Source organism: Copidosoma floridanum, unplaced genomic scaffold (genome assembly GCF_036245765.1).
Source record: "Copidosoma floridanum isolate Cflo_tuat_1 unplaced genomic scaffold, Cflo_Japanese_pri ptg000006l, whole genome shotgun sequence".
In the NCBI taxonomy this organism is placed as follows: Eukaryota; Metazoa; Arthropoda; class Insecta; order Hymenoptera; family Encyrtidae; genus Copidosoma; species Copidosoma floridanum.
In genome coordinates, this window is record NW_028321883.1 from 7482659 (window position 1) to 7500176 (window position 17518).

General features: G+C 36.7%; 1 protein-coding gene across 4 annotated transcripts in view; it reads right to left on the reverse strand.

The window, feature by feature from the left end:
• The window catches only part of LOC106646143 (arginine-hydroxylase NDUFAF5, mitochondrial), a 247010-nt gene extending 229616 nt beyond the window's left edge, over positions 1–17394 (reverse strand). For 2 of the 4 annotated variants that reach the window (XM_089598434.1, XM_089598435.1), the window contains exons 1-3: positions 17179–17394; positions 16529–17093; positions 16263–16447 (exon numbers count right to left, since the gene is read on the reverse strand). In XM_089598434.1, coding sequence (XP_089454560.1) covers positions 16263–16447; positions 16529–17093; positions 17179–17221 — 793 coding nt within the window. In that variant the 5' untranslated portion in view covers positions 17222–17394. Of the gene's footprint in view, positions 1–15272; positions 16194–16262; positions 16448–16528; positions 17094–17178 lie in introns of those variants that run through there. The other 2 variants (XM_089598436.1, XR_016293683.1) reach the window with 2 other exon arrangements.
• Positions 17395–17518: the final 124 nt, after the last annotated feature.

The following is a 17518-nucleotide window of genomic DNA, read 5'->3' on the forward strand; positions in this document are numbered from 1 at the left end:
GCCTTGTATATTAACTGTTACAAGTGGTCTAATTTTCACATATAATTTTATTTGACCATAACAACAAATTTTGTTACAATTATCTTACTTACGATGTTTATTTTGATTACATATTCTAAAATGTCTTTTTAGGTGCTCTGCTTTTAGGGGTAAACGCACCATCTACCGTACACCCGTAAATTCACTTTATTTTGTCACCATGATTGTTAGACAGTTTGATACTAAATATTGACTCAGTAAATTTTAAATTGTTGTTTAGGATCTCAAGAGAGCACCGAAATTTTTTTGAGGTGTTAGAGCTTGTTAAAATAATTTTATAATAAAAATAAAAAATTAAGTTAACCCTACACAACCTTTCCCACAATTTTGAAAAATATTTTTTTGAACGTTTTTTTCATGACTTTTCAAATGTCTCTGTAAGTGATGATTTCTTTTCAAACTTTTTTCGCATTTCATACTCTTGAAAATTTTTTCAATGTTTTGGCATTCCTTTGTGTGACGCAAATAGTTTTTCTTGTTTAATATTATAATGCTACACAGATCACATACAAAAAATTTTTTTTTGTGAATTTTTTCGTGCGATGATAGACACTCTTGATTTGAAAATTTTGAAATACATTTATCATTCCCTTTGGAAGCAGAATAGAAGCAATACCTGTCCAAGCCATTGTAAGAATTTTTATTCAATTGATATGAAATAATAAATTAATCTTTTGTATAGAAAAGTTTTTCCAGATCCACCAGGACCATCGATGAAAAAAAAATTTTTTTTTAATTTTATTATTTCTTGAAAAAGTCGACATTCATCATAATTGAGTTGTAAAAACATTTCATGGAATTTATGTTTACAAAATATTCTTTCATCATTGTCAGTATCAATTTTTTTTTTCATCGTTTCTGTTGGTTCTGGTAAACTGAAATCTTTGCAAGACATATTTTCAGAATTAAAAATTTTGTTTAAATGTAAAAGAGCTTTATTTTGATCATCTTTACAATTTTCAATAAAAAATTTTTTGTATTTGTTCCAAATAATATTACCAAAAAAATGTTCAGACATAATAAACCATGCGAAAAATTTTCGTAGTTGAAAAGGCAGCATAACGTTACATGCTTCTTCCAAAATAATATTGTTTTGAAAATCGTGTTCTACTAATCCCATAGTAATAGCTGATATTAGTGAGGAAAAATAAAAAGTGATGGTTAAAAATTCATGTAATTCATTATGATCAATATACATTTATTACATATATCAATTTTAAGTAACAATTAATATAATTCGGGTATTTTTCCTTACTTCGTAAATCTAATTTGCAATTACGGGGGTTGGTGCGCAGAGCGCGCAGGGGGCATATATAGTTATAAGAGCTTAGAAATATCTATTGACACATACAGGATAGACAGCTCATTTAAAAAAGGGAGCCACTAGAAGAAATAATAAAGCTCACCAACAAAAATTCAAGGGCACATCTCTCTGTCTGTATAAACTTTACCACTTTTATTTGAAATTAGCAGCTTGTTCTCTATATTTCTTTAACAACAGACCAGTAATCATACCCCAGCGTAGAAAATTTATTCCCGAGTATTTTCGAAAAATGCCATAGTCTTCCGAATTCTGTAAAATATACTTCAACATATTATTTTTATACTAACAATTAATTTTATCATTTTTTAAGGCCTTAAAAAATATTAATACCAACCTTATTTTGAAAAAATTACACTCATAACACAATAAAAGGGGGGGTTGGCGCGCGGAGGGCGGAGCCCCACTAGTGTATATATATATATATATATATATATATATATATACTCACGTTGTTTGTAACTGCGGCGTCTCTGTAGGCTTACCTGTTTAAGCGTGCATCGTGACTTATCCCTCGGTATGCTCACGCTCGCACAATTCACGGAATTTTCTCGAAATTATTATCGCGCGCTTTGTTCAGGGCAATGTTTACTGTTTGTCGACGCGTACCGCTCAACATTTTTTTTAAATACATCACTTCAAGTATTTTAAGGCGTTTACTGTTATTGTCTCTCATTTCGCTCGTGAACATCATTTATCAAAATTTTTGTAACTCTCAGCTTTTGTATCGCACTTTAATTTTCAATTTCCTCGGTTTGCTCGTCATATTGCAAATTTTTTTTAATCATGTCCGCAGACGAACTTAAAACAACGCTCAAGCAAGCAATGGACAAAATCGCAGAGCTCGAATTGCAAGTGCAGAGTAGAGCTAGTAATTCAAACGTTAATGCTACTGATGACGAAAATCCGACATCGCAGGAAGTGGCTGCCGCGCGGGCACCTAAAATAGTGAACCTTATGCGCTCCCATCCTCAAGCGTGGTTTGCTCAAGCCGAAATAACTCTAAGAAATTGCGGTATCACGGTCTCTAAGACCAAAGCAAATTACATTGCCAAAAAGTTAGATGCAAATGCTATGATGTCCATTTTTGATCTATTAAATTTGAACCCAAGGCTTGCAGATCTTTACGAGCAAATTAAAAAAAGAACTATCTCCACTTTTGGTGGGTCGTCGGAATAGCATCTCCGTCAGCTTTTACGCAATCAGGTTTCGCTAGAAGGCAAACCATCCATGATTTTGAACAGAATTCGGGCCTTGGGGACAGGTTGTGGGGAGGAGATCATCATGATTGTCTTCCTTGAGCAACTCTCTCCCGGTTGTCGTGCAGCCCTTTCAATTCATGACTTCATAACGTTACACTCCAGACAGCCTTGGCAGAGGCAGCAGACAGGTATTGCGACTCCCTCGCCTCCGAAAACTCGGAAATATCCGCTGTCAGAACTCATGCCCAAGCTACGGTCACACCTCCTGGCCCCGGAGTTAATTCTCAGGTTTCGTCCATGGATGATCGATCCTTTCAGCTTTTTGAAAAATTATCAAACAATGTCCATAATTTGAAGAAAAAAAAGTGTTGATTATCTCATGGGCAAAAACTCGGTCAAACGCAGCCACTCAAAATCGCAAAATCGTAACAACCTCTCCCATCGCTTTGGCAACGGTGATGCCCAATCAAATTCCAACTCCAAGGCTAACTCCGATGGTCTTTATTACATCCATCGCAAGTACAGTGATAAGGCCTTTCACTGTAAGGGCGATTGCTCTCGGCTTAAGTCACCGAAGAACTAGGCCCTCCTCCTCGCTTGGAAGCTGCAAGGGAGGCCTCCCCCGGGACCAAACGCTTCTATATCCATGACACCTCGTCTGGGTTTCTTTTTCTTGTCGACACGGGAGCAGAAATTACTGCTTCCCAAGTCTGACCCTCTAGTCAAACCCACCAACTTCAAACTGTTCGCGGCTAACGATTCGATAATACACACTTACGGTGAAAAGACTTGGTGCTTAACCTGCGCTTAAAACGTCATTTCCCTTGGAAATTTCTTCACGCAGACGTTTCTAGCCCTATTTTGGGGGGCTGACATCCTGCACTTTTATGGATTGATTGTTGACATATCACGTCGCAGACTTATCGACCCGCACTCTGACGCTTTCACAATCAGTTGTCTTAGAGTAACCAACTCACCTGTGGTCAGCCTTTTCTCCGCAGATTCTCAAATTTCTCGACTTCTCGCTGACTTCCCTGAAGTCCCTAGTAAAAAATCCACTCTACTCATCACGGCACGAGACGTTTTTCACCATATCAAAACCAATAGTGCTCCTGTCACGGAACGCACTCGTCGTCTAGACCCAGAGAAATACCGAATAGCTAAGGAGGAGTTCGAGCAACTCATTAAAAAAGGTACGCGCAGATTCTCCAAAAGCTCTTGGGCCAGTCCAATTCACATGGTGCGCAAAAAAGACGGCTCCTGGAAGATCTACGGGGATTATCGTCGACTTAACTCTAGCACAATTCCAGATAAAGTCCCCGTACCGTATCTGCATGATTACTCTGTTCTATTATCAGGCAAAAAAGTTTTATCCAAACTTGACCTCCACAGAGCCTATTACCAGATCCCTGTAGCCCTGGCCGACATCATTAAAACTGCGGTCACGACCCCTTTCGGGCTGTTCGAATATGTTTTCATGCCTTTTGGGTTTCGTAAAGCTTCGCAATCTTTTCAGCGCTACATCAATCGCGCTCTCGGAGATCTTGATTTCACCTTTGTGTATCTTAATGACATTTAAGTGTTTTCATCCTCACCCGGAGAACATGAAAATCATCTAAGATTAGTTTTTGAACACCCTAAACAATTCGGACTCCGTCTCAATCTCGCCAAATGTGAGTTTAACAAATTTGAAATCGTTTTTCTTGGATATCTCATCGATCAAAACGGCTCTAAACCTAGCTTAAAAAAAGTCCAGGCAATCACTGACTTTCCGAGACCCAAAACGGTGGTTGAGCTTCGTAGGTTCTTGGGCTTGGTAAATTTTTATCAGCGTTGTCTCCCAGGCGCAGCTTCAGTCCAAGCTCCTCTGTATATACATAATTCAAAGAAAAATGATCAACTGCTCATTGATTGGACGGAAAAAGCAATTGAAGCTTTTGATAAAACGAAGAACGATTTGATTAAGACTTGCTACCTCGTGCATCTCTCTTCCACGGCTCCCACGCATCTTATTACTGATGCCTCAGACTTTGCTATAGGAGCAACTCTCGAGCAGCTGATCGATGGGGCCTGACACCCTTTAGCGTTCTTCTCGCAAAAATTCTCTGCGGCTCAGCGCAACTACAACGCTTACAACAGGGAACTTACTATCATTTACGAGTCTTTAAAGCAACTCAAACCAGCTTACTTCGTTCCAGAAGACCTGGTGGCGACCACTGTGAATCTCACCGCACCCTCCATTCTGCCTTCAAGGCCCATTCCTATACTTAAAACCTATCTGCGCAAGAAGCAATGTAACAAAAAAGTTAATTTTAGCACATCTACTAATAATAGTTATAAGTAGTTTTTTCTGGTCTCTTCGTTACCTGGTTGTTAATAATAAAAATTAATTCGTTAAGTCTCAGCTTAGTCATCGCCAACTGTGATTTTGTATTTATTCATTTGTACCTGTACTGTAAATATAACTTTACATTTAATGTTTAATCACACCAAAGTGCCTTACGTTGGCTGATTTGTAGTATGGAGACTACATACTTATAGTTTTTATCTTACTGTCATTATCAAATCAATGTTAACTTTAAAACCAGTTGTAACCTTTTCAATATACTTTAGTAACTTGTCTGAATACATGTTGTAATCGTTATTTTTTTTTTCTTGATCACATGCGTAGCAATATTTTTCAATTGTAATTGTATTTGTAACACCATTTAGGTTTCACAACATTGTAATGGCCTTTACCTGCGCAGCCACAGCGTGATCACACACACTCTGTAAATTGTCAAATTTTTTTCTCTCTCTCTTTTTTTATATATTCTTTTTTCTACGTTTTCTTGGGGGGGGGGGAGGAGGAGTGTGAGGGATCTCTGTCCCGTCAGATTAGAGTAGAGGTATCTTTTCTCTCCGCGCTTACTGCTCCTGCATCTCTCGGCCCTTGCTTCAGCAAGCTGCGCCGTCGTGCCTGATGCACCATAACGCCAGAGAAGTCTCGACCGCAACTGCGAGCACATCTGTACAGCTTCCAATAAGAGGCATTGTAATCTTAACCTTGCGAATAAAAGCCAATTCTTGTTATGTTAACAAGGCGTTGATCTTTCGTCCAAGAAATCTTACTCTTCAAGCTCTGAACACGGCAGCCATGGGTCTGCCAACTGGTACCTACTAAAGGCTTACACATAACCCATACCTAACTAACATCAGAGCCATCTAATATAATAAATGGAAGCTTGAATCACTCGGTAAACCGCAAACTATCTTACCTTTCAACCCAATCTACTTTATCGTCCTGACTATAACTTAAGCTTACTAACCATGTATACAAGTTAAAAACAATTTTTACATTGCGTTCAATGATAGATGCGATAGTCGAGTGGTCTAAGGCAACTGCAAACACGCGGTACCGATCATTCAATTCCCGGGCAAATAATACTTTTTTTTCCTTTTTTTTAAGTAATGAATTTTTAATAGACGAACAAACAAACATATGCTGATTAATACATGTTGCAGAAATAAAAAAGATAACATGTTAAATACTAAAATATAATAGTAACAAGTAAAAGTATATCTGTTTATGTCAGGTATTATGCTGTAATAAAAGAAATTAAATCCAGGATGTGTAACATTTTTATTTAAATATCGTGTGAACATACATAAAAATCATATTTTTTTTTTTTAATTGCAGCGAATAATGTTTTAATTCTTTTAAAATTTTTATTCACATTAAATAAAGAAGAATCAGAATTTTTTTTTCATTTTTACTTTCTCTCTCAACATTGTCATCGTTAATTTTCGAACTCGCTGTGTTTATTAGAAATTATAAGTGAAATCATAAAAAAACCATTATTTATAATATTATTACTAATAAATTTCATTAAGAATGTAATTTAATTATTTATTAATTTTTTTATGAACTATTACAATGCTTTCGCTATTTCATGGTAATAATTGTCTTATCAATCATTTAATACATTGATGTATACCGATTGCTACTTACTTTGTATTGGTAATGGTTAACACACTTTTACATTTGTACTCAAATATTGTAACAACTTATTAACGTTTTTTGAATTTGCGATAGTTTTAAATCCTTCAATTTTAACTATTTTTTCTTCAATGTGTATCTGTAAATTAAAGCACATCGTCAATAGCACGGAAATTTAATTTTATATTGTTTACATTATTTGTGCAACATCATGATTAAATTCAAGAATAATAATAGCATCACATCGAATTTACTTGAAACTTAAGTTGACAGTCAAGTCTGTAAAAGAGAACTATTTTTTTTTCTATCGCAGAGTGTTTGTCTTTCCACAATGTCTACATGTTACGTTTTAAACTGTTCAAAAAATAACTTGATTAATCAAACTTTTAGACAAATGTAAGAGTTCGTTCTTTTCGTGCATTTTTTTACAAACTTATATAAACTGACCATCTTTTACAAATACATTTAATGGTTTATTATGTTCTGACGCAGTGTTGTTTATCGATGCTTTATCGGATTCATCTAAAAAAGATGTTTTTTTTTTTATTATAAGAAGTATTCATTATCACTAATTGGTGAAAAAAAATATAAAATATATTTTACTATTGAACATGTAATCTTTTTTACTTCCGCAACATGTATTATTCAGCATATGTTATATAAATTTGTGTACTCATAATTCATTTAAAAAAAAAAAACGGAAAAAAAAGTATTCTACGTCCGGGAAACGAATGATCCGTACCGCGTGCTTGCAGTTGCCTTAGACCACTCGGCTTTCGCGTCTATCATTGTATGACGGTTATTAAAATTTAAGGTTTTAGGCTTGTTTTAATGCCCTGTGTACGTATGTTTGTGTTTCATTAAGTTTCATGCGAGGAAAAAGGAGAGGACGACGGAAACATATAGCCAGTGAAACGAGAAAAGAGAAGCGCGAGCAGAAAAAGCGGCAATAATAAGAAGACAAGGGCATTTTAAAGAACTATAAGTGATGTTATCTTAGTACTGTGTGCGCAGAGATATATATACGTGTACATTTTAATGTGAATCGGTAGGTTTGTGGGAAAATAGATGGGTTGACGAATCGTAGCGATTATTATAATTATCGATTGTAGTTTGTTTTCTGGGTCTTCTGTAAAATTGTAATGCGCCGGGAATATAGGAAGTTGTGTATATACGTGTAGTTAAGGGGAAGAGCGAGACATGCGCAAGCTAGGTCGTATGAGAGAAGTAGGGGAAAGAAAGAGATAGAAGAGATTTCGAAGCAGTAGGACGCGAGCAGCGAGACTGAGAGGACTCCTTGATGGGCCTTCGAGAGGGAAGGATGTAGAGCGTGTGCGCTATCGAGACGTCTAACCTACGTCCGTCACCAGCTCTTGGCGATCTACGGGAGGCATCATCTGCAGCCTGGCTAAAGACTACGCAATCACGAAGAGCAGGATGGTAGTGGGCGACATCGCGAGGACACGACGCCGATAACTCCCTGGAGATGGGGGCCTTGAGGTATTTCGCGTAGTGCGTGGTGAGGTTAAAGACTAGTGGAAAAGCGAGGGAGAGGGACATAGTATGTGGCGCCGAGGTGACGTTGAGTGAATGTAGGATGTTTCGAGGGTAAGGGTAAAAAGCGGACGTATGGATGAGTGTGTGTGGTTGAAGGTGCTGGGGACTTTGAGGAGGTTGTGAAGTAGAGTAAAAAGTGTAAATGAGGGGTCGAGGTTGCGAAAAGAGTGAGAGAGCGAAAATTCGGTGGTTCGAGAGGAAGACGTTCGGGTCGGGAGAGAGAGCTTGGTGGGCGTGATCGCTTGAATCGTGGGTAAGTCAGGGCATTCGAGATGGCGGGAAACTGTAACACTGCTTGTGAGAGTGTGTGTGTGTATCAAAAGCGAAGCGTTGTCCGAGTCTCGGGAGCCGGCAAGAGGTCGACTGTCCGCTGCGGTAGGGCGTAATACGCGTGTGTATTCGAAGCGAAGCGTTGTCCGAGTCTCGGGAGTCGGCGAGAGGTCGACTGTCCGCTGCGGTAGGGCGTAATACGCGTGTGTATTCGAAGCGAAGCGTTGTCTGAGTCTCGGAAGTCGGCGAGAGGTCGACTATCCGCTGCAGTAGGACGTAATGCGTGTGGGTATTCGAAGTGAAGCGTTGTCCGAGTCTCGGCAGTCGGCGAGAGGCCGGCTGACCGTTGCGGTAGGACGTCATAGAGTTCGTGTGTGTGTGTGTGAGTGTTTGCAGCGTTGTCTGAGACTCGGTAAACCAACTGGTGAAGCCACCGGTAGGACACCCTGCAGACCAAGAGAGGATGCGCGGTGTATGTCCTCGTTATCGGGTTGATGCGTGAGGTAGCTCGTGATTGAAGGCGTGTCGTTGTAACCAAGTGCTCTCGGGATCGAACCGGGTTGTCGTAACCTCAAAGCAAGCCATTCTCGAGGTCGAGTGCGGGAACTGTGGGTATGCGTGAGCGTGTAAGTGTAGGTAGGTGTTTGAATGCGGGGTATAAGAGCAAAAGTGTGTGTGTGTGTGTACTGCGAATTGCGAGTTAGCGCTGGAGGTAGCGGCGATTCTCTAGAAGTGTTCATCTCTTGTAAATGAAATAAAGAGTAGTCTAAAAGTGAAATTCATGTTAGTGTGTTTATTTGTACGAGTGTGAAATATTCACATCCTGATCATTTCCCTCAGGAACTGTCCACCTCCCGACGGACAGTCCGCGGCGGGGCCTTCTCTAGGTAAGGAGTCTACATCGAGAGAGCAGAGCTGAGCCAAGCCAAGGCGTTCGAGAGAGTATTGGGTCGCAGAGTTTTGTTTTTTTAGGTGTCGTACGTGATATAATGTGTTTCAGTGCGTTGTATCGGGACGGCTTCGCGTCGACGTGAAAACGTCGATTCGGGGCCGAAAATGCAACGTTACAATTGAACACAATGTAAAAATTATATTTAAGTTGTGTACATGGTAAGTAATTTTGAGTTAAGGTAAGGACGGTAAAGTAGATTGGGTTGAAAGGTTAAATAGTTTGCGGTTTACCGAGTGATTCAAGCTTCCATTTATTATATTAGATGGCTCTGATGCTAGTTAAGTGAGATCTCCCATATATACGCATTATGTTAGATCACCTAATTCTGCAGTTCCTCCTAAGACTCTGGAAGCGTGGAGGGGGTACTCTGCAGAGTTGGTTAAATACATTGATTTTCGGATTCATACGGTATAAAACATTTCCAACGTTTCCGACAACCGTTTCAGAGTGAGCTATATATATGTACACATTAAGGTTCGATGAGTCCTATCACCCGAAGACCCGGGGTGCTAACTGGCCACTATATTAAATAAATAATTATGAATCACACAAGCGCCTATCACCCAATGACCCGGGGTGCTAACTGTCCTATCTATTAAATAATTAAGTATTAATTATTAACACAAACGCCTATCATCTAGTGACCCGGGGCGCTTACTGGCCTCTCTATTAAATAATAAAGTATTAATTACTAACACAAGCACCTATCACCCAATGACCCGCGGCACTAACTGCCCTCTCTATTAAATAATAAAGTATTAATTATTAACACAAGCACTTATCACCCGATGACCCGGGGTGCTTACTGGCCTCGCTATTAAATAATAAAATATTAATTAACAGCACAAGCACCTATCACCTGATGACCGTTGTGCTACTAATTAATAATATACATCGTTTAATAAAGCGACCAGTGAGCGACCCGGGTCATCGGGTGATAGGCACTTGTGCTATTAATTAATAATATATATCGTTTAATAAACCGACCAGTAAGTGGCCCAGGTCATCGGGTGATAGGCGCTTGTGTTAATAATTAATACTTTACTATTTAATAGAGTGGCCAGTAGGCACCCCGGGTCATCGGGTGATAGGCGCTTGTGTTAATAATTAATACTTTATTATTTAATAGAGAGGCCAGTAAGCGCTTCGGGTCACTAGGTGATAGGCGTTTGTGTTAATAATTAATATTTTATTATTTAATAGAGTGGCCAGTAAGCACCCCGGGTCATCGGATGATAGGCGCTTGTGTTAATAATTAATACTTTATAATTTAATAGAGAGGCCAGTAAGCGCCCCGGGTCACTAGGTGATAGGCGTTTGTGTTAATAATTAATATTTTATTATTTAATGGAGAGGCCAGTAAGCGCCCTGGGTCATTGGGTGATAGGCACTTGTGTGATTCATAATTATTTATTTTATATACTGGCCAGTTAGCACCCCGGGTCTTCGGGTGATAGGACTCATCGAACCTTGATGTGTACATATATATAGCTCACTCTGAAACGGTTGTCGGAAACGTTGGAAATGTTTTATACCGTATGAATCCGAAAATCAATGTATTTAACCAACTCTGGTACCCTGTCCAGTTCTCCCAAAGTAGGCACGTTCGATAAATGAGCAGTGCATACAAAATATAAATTTCTAGTACAAACAGCATATACACCCAAAACAACAAAAACCCAAGTACTTCAACCTAGTAACCCAGTGCGTTCATGGATCAATCCACAATAGCTGAATATGCTTTACTACTAACAATAAATTTATCAATACCCCAAGCAGATGATCCTCGATAACCCAATGCGCTCTGGTATATGCAATGATATTTAATAACTTAATTAATTCATACTTTCGATCAATAGATGAATAAATATCCCAAGCTCTGAATCCCTAACGTCCTATACGCTCTACTATCTGTACTGTTTATTTAATAATTAATTAGTCGACAGTGAGCTAATACTCTCAACCGCTTTTTTAATAAATAAAAATTAAATAACTTAAGCGATTAATCCTCAATAACCTAATACTCACTACTGTCCAAGCTATTTAATAATCTGTTAACTAGCAGTTTATTATTTAATTAATAATTTATCAAATACTACATACAGTAAAGCGCTTAGGGTTTCTGGGGATGAAGCGATTGGGATTTTATTTATTTATTTATTGATTAAGGAAGCATCTTAGAGCATCGGCAATTTATTAGTTAATTAATAACTTATTTAGTAGCACAGACAGTAGAGCGTATTTAAGCCCTTGGGATATTATTTACTTATTTATTGAAGAAGCATCTGAGAGCACCAGCGATTTATTAGTTAAAGCATAACTTACTAAACAGTATAGACAGTAGAGCGTACAGGGTTATTGGAGATTAACAGCTTGGGACTTTATTCATTTATTTATTAAAGAAGTTGTCTCATACTGGCTCACAGGGAATTCATTAGTTAGTAAATGAATTATGAAATGGCTCAAATAGTAGGGCGTTGTAGAGGGTTTTCTTGGGATTTCATTTATTTATTTTTTAAAGAAGTTGTCGAGAGAACTGGTTTGCCGTCTATTTATTAACTAATTAACAGTACAGACAGTAGAGCGTTTTAGGTTATTAGGGATTAAGCGCTTGGGATTTCATTTATTTATTTATTATAGAAGTTGTTTCATACTGGCTCACTTACAATTTATTAGTTAGTTAATGAATTATTGAATAGCTCAGACAGTAAAGTGTATAGGGTTATTGGGGAATAGTCGCTTAGGTTATTTATTTTATTTTTTTTTTATTTTTTAAAGAAGTGGTCGAGAGTATTAGCTCACTGCCGATTATTTAATTAATTAATTATTTAATAATCAGTACAGATAGGAGAGCGTATAGGACATTGGGGATTAAGAGCTTGGAATATTTATTTATTGACTGAGAGTATGAATTGATTTAGTTATTAAACATCATTGCAGATAGTAGAGCGCATTGGGTTATCGGAGATGAGCCGCTTGGGGTGTTGATAAATTTATTGTTAGTAGTAAAGCATATTGAGATACTGTGGATAGATCCATGAACGCACTGGGTTACTTGGTTTAAGTACTTGGGTTTTGTGGATTTGGGCATATAGGCTGTTTATACTAGAAATATACATGTATGCACTGCTCATTTACCGAACGAGCCTACGTACTTTGGGGGAACTAGACATGGTACCCCCAGTGTTGTTTTACTAAGTGTATCACGCACATAGTTTGTGACTGAAGAACTGAAGCACCGCACGATGGCGCGTCAGTTTTAGCGTAAAAACTTTATAAGTTATTACTTTTATGACAACATCATAAGAAATTTATGATAAAAATCGCTTAATAATTATGTTCATATAATAAAAAATGAATATTTTTTTAAAACAATTACTTACATAATTATTATGTATACACTGACGCTGCCGTTTCGCGGGGCTTCAGTTCTTCAGTTATAGACTATGTGCGTGATACACTTGGTAAAACAACGCCGGTACCCCCTCCGTGCTTCCATAGTCTTAGGAGGAACTGCAGAATCAGGTGAACTAACATAATGCCGATACATATATATGTATGGTCTTGGTCGGGAAAGAAAGCCCGCTTTTAGTGCAAGGACTTTCATCTCCTTCTCTATTACTTCGTGATCTTTGCCTACCTTTGCCGCTTCGCATTTGTCACGTATGGTAAGGTGCCCCTAGACAGATTTTTTTTTTTTTTTTACTATTTACAGCTTATTCTTAGACCAAATAAACTGAATGGCTTGTGAAATAAAATTTTTTTTTTATAAGTAGTTTTTCATTCCATGAAGTGTCAAGAAAAGATGCAAAATGTATAACTGAAAACATTTTATATTACGTGTCAACAAACTTAGGTTTCCTATTTCCATACATCGTGGACAGGGGAGGGGCAAGGCTCCCAGATTTTCGGGAGTTCGCCGCATGCGCAGTGCGCAATCACCCTCTCTCCATAGAGCAAGCTGGAGCGGGAGAGCCCCCCTACCCAGACCTTTAACCTAAGCCCCGCCCACTTCTTACAACTTAAATATGACATCTTGTCTAATACGAGTATAATCGACGATAGCCGCGCGGGCTAAGTCTTTTGCCCCAGACAAACTTGCCAGCTTTCGAATCTCACTGGTAATTTTTTTTTTTTTTTTTCCACCAGCACAATTTTTACACGTTAGGTTTTCGTATTAAAAAAATATTTTGTTGGTCTGTTGCCTTTTGTACTCTTGGTACATGCGACGAGTCGTCACTATAGACAATTTCAACAAAGCAAAATAATAAATTTTTTTTTTTTATTAAAAAAATGCTTGAAGTTTTTTTTTTTTTTTTATGTACGTTATACATCAAGTGTCATGACACATTTATGTAATTATGTAAGCTCATGTATAACGTTTCAATACTTAGACATAATTTTAAAAAATTATATGTACAAGACAAGGTAAGTAAAATTATAAAACAAAATATTCGTCACTTATTAGGGAAATCAAAACATTAATATTAAGTGAGTTAAGCGTCGAGTAATAATAATCAAAGTATTATTTAGTATTTAAAAATTACTAAACGACACGTCTTGATCATTGTTAATGTAATTCACTATTACATTATTATGGTCGGTAAGCAACACTGTTTAATACATTAATCTGTCCTGAATTGCACAAACTTTTTTTTGATTGGTGTATCATTAATAACTTACTTTGCTACAAGTATTTGTTTTTGGAAATACGTCTCGTCAAAAAATATGGATTGCCATAAAAGCTCATGCTGCAATTTCTCAACATTTTTCTATGTGTACCCTAAAAACACTCGACAAAAAATAGTAAAAAAATTCATGCTGATTTCAGATAGAATAATTAATAAAATCTATGAATTTCTAGTTGGTGTTAAATAAATAAGCAACTTTTTTTTCGCTCAGAGTATGTTTATGACAGCACGCTCTCTCTGTAGCTTCTCCGGGATTTTTTTAATTTCGAACGCGAATGTAAATAAATTACCGTGCGCGTAATGTGGCCACAGTAAATGTGCCGGTCTCAAGCCCGGAGAAACTACTGTAATAAACATACTCTGAGCGAAAAAAAAGTTGCTTATTTATTTAACACCAACTAAAAATTCATAGATTTTATTAATTATTCTATCTGAAATCAGCATGAATTTTTTTACTATTTTTTGTCGAGTGTTTTTAGGGTACACATAGAAAAATGTTGAGAAATTGCAGCATGAGCTTTTATGGCAATCCATATTTTTTGACGAGACGTATTTCCAAGAACAAATACTTGTAGCAAAGTAAGTTATTAATGATACACCAATCAAAAAAAAGTTTGTGCAATTCAGGACAGATTAATGTATTAAACAGTGTTGCTTACCGACCATAATAATGTAATAGTGAATTACATTAACAATGATCAAGACGTGTCGTTTAGTAATTTTTAAATACTAAATAATACTTTGATTATTATTACTCGACGCTTAACTCACTTAATATTAATGTTTTGATTTCCCTAATAAGTGACGAATATTTTGTTTTATAATTTTACTTACCTTGTCTTGTACATATAATTTTTTTAAATTATGTCTAAGTATTGAAACGTTATACATGAGCTTACATAATTACATAAATGTGTCATGACACTTGATGTATAACGTACATAAAAAAAAAAAAAAACTACAAGCATTTTTTTAATAAAAAAAAAAAATTTATTATTTTGCTTTGTTGAAATTGTCTATAGTGACGACTCGTCGCATGTACCAAGAGTACAAAAGGCAACAAACCAACAAAATATTTTTTTAATACGAAAACCTAACGTGTAAAAATATTACGAGCTAATGGGCACTCCAAATATGATGAAAGAAAATTGTACATTTTTCGTGAACGAATTTCAATTTTATTCCTAATATGATTTCATTTTGTACAGAACGAAATAACTTAATGTATAACTTTGAATTATTTCGAATTATTCTCTGTAAAAAATAAAATCGTACATTCACAATGCTCAGCATTGGAAAAAATCCGACCAATGCTGAATATTGTAAAGTTACGACCACGTTCGTAACAGTACAGTTCCAACTGTAAATCTACTATTTGGCTTGTATTGCTATGAACGGAAATAATTGATATTTTATTGACTATAACGATAAAAAACTCATTATGATAGTAATGTAATACTTGTTACATTACTAGACTAACAATCGAAGTAGCACACAAAAATACCAAAATACACACGCACAGGTTAAATAGTTTAAATTTTGAGAAATCTGACAAAAGACAAGTCTGTTTTGGTCCTACTATACCACTAGTAGAGTTACTATTGCTTCTACGCATTTTCCATCAGCAGATACTTAGTAATGTTACTACGATCGTAGCAAAAAGTCTTCAACGTGAGTAGTAAAACTACAACATTCAGCATTGGTCGGATTTTCTCCAATGCTGCACGTAGTTCAATTACAACAATGGTAGCATACTAACGTAGAAATTTGTAAGATTACAAGTCCGTGATATTTTTACATCGCTGGGTACAGTTTAGTATATTTTTACAAGTGGACTCGTACTTCTACAATTGTATTTTTTACAGTGTACTTAACTATAAGCGTTTACACATACTTTGCCCCTTTTTTTATATTTTGTTAGAAAATTAGGAAATTTTTACTGATAATTTGCTTACAAATGCACTTTTACGTTATTTTTTGATAAGGTTGCATGTTTAATTTACGTTTTTGCAAAATAAATAACGGTACAGTAAAAAAATCTGATGTTTCGAAAAACAGATATGTCCGGTTAAATGAGTAGAAGTCTAAAGTTTCAACAGTATATGAGCTCTCGCAACTACATTCTTAGAGTGTAGTTTTTTTTATTTGTGGCCTTACTCTAACGTGACTATTTTGCGGCAACCTTCCGACAAAAAAAAAATACCAGTCTAGTTACATACAAGCTGACGTTAATACTGAATAAGTAACGTACCTTTTAAGTCCCACATTAATTCAAACATAGTTGGATATCCAACAACAATTTCATCAGTATCTATTGTTAACATTGCAAATCCTGCTTTTGTCAATAGACTGCCAATATCTCTAATTTCAGTGAAAGGTGAAATATGGGGTGCTATCCCTCCATCTCTCTCTAACTCGGCCAAATGCAAAGCACCTCTACACATTCAAGAAATTACAGGTAAAAGGCATTAACTATATTAGTATTGAAAATATGGTACAGGATTGTTTACAGCTTACCTCAATTCGTAAAGGGTTTCACCACCAAAAACTGCAGCCATGAATACACCATCGTTCTTCAAGATTCTTATTATATTATTGAAACAGTGGGGTAAGTTATTGACCCAGTGTAAGCTCAGACAGCTTATGATGAAATCTATGTTATTCGTTTTAAATGCAAGTTCTTCTTCATCTGAAACAATTTTTTTAACTTTAATGCCTTTTACAGTAGAAGCTTGCTGTAGCCAGCTTGGGCTCAAATCAGAAAGTATGAGTTCATTCGTAGTTTCATTTGTAATATTCTTGGACACGTGGCCACGTCCACACCCCAGATTCAAGACACGATCAAATTTTCGTTTGATATCGAAAACTCTGTCTGCAAGCCTAGAACCCACTTCATCTTTTATATAATCATATACATGTACATCATTTGCCTGAGCTGCACGTTCTCTTTGTAAAAGTTTAGCATTTCGGTCAAAAATGTACATAACATTTGGAAGTACAGATAGTACTAAATGAGACGTCTTAATTTGTCGCCTTACAATTCTGAAATCCATAATATTACAGGCTTCAACAACCAAAAGCTCTAAAATTAATACATACATTCGTAAGTCGCCTTATGTTCCAGACATCTTTATTTTACTCTCTTGGAATCAGAAAAAATAACTTACGTTGCTGCAGCTGTAAGGAAGTTTTCATAAGAACAGCTGTCATTTTGAACTGGTACACGAAAATAATTTTTTAGCAATCCGTTTATATTTTCAGTATCTGATTATATCACTTTACAAGGCACCTTTGCATACAAATGTGATAAGATCAAAGAATAAGCAAATGGGTGTAATCCAGTGTTGGTCTTCAGTCCTTAGATTTTGGCCCCGAGCGCTTGCCAGCGCCACCCCCGGGGCCAACTAGAAGTAATCAATCAGACTCATCATGCGTGCCTAGTTTTTTCAGTAGAGTAAGGCCTAGTTTGATCAGACATGCCCAAGCCCGAGGTCGCGGAAAAGTCCC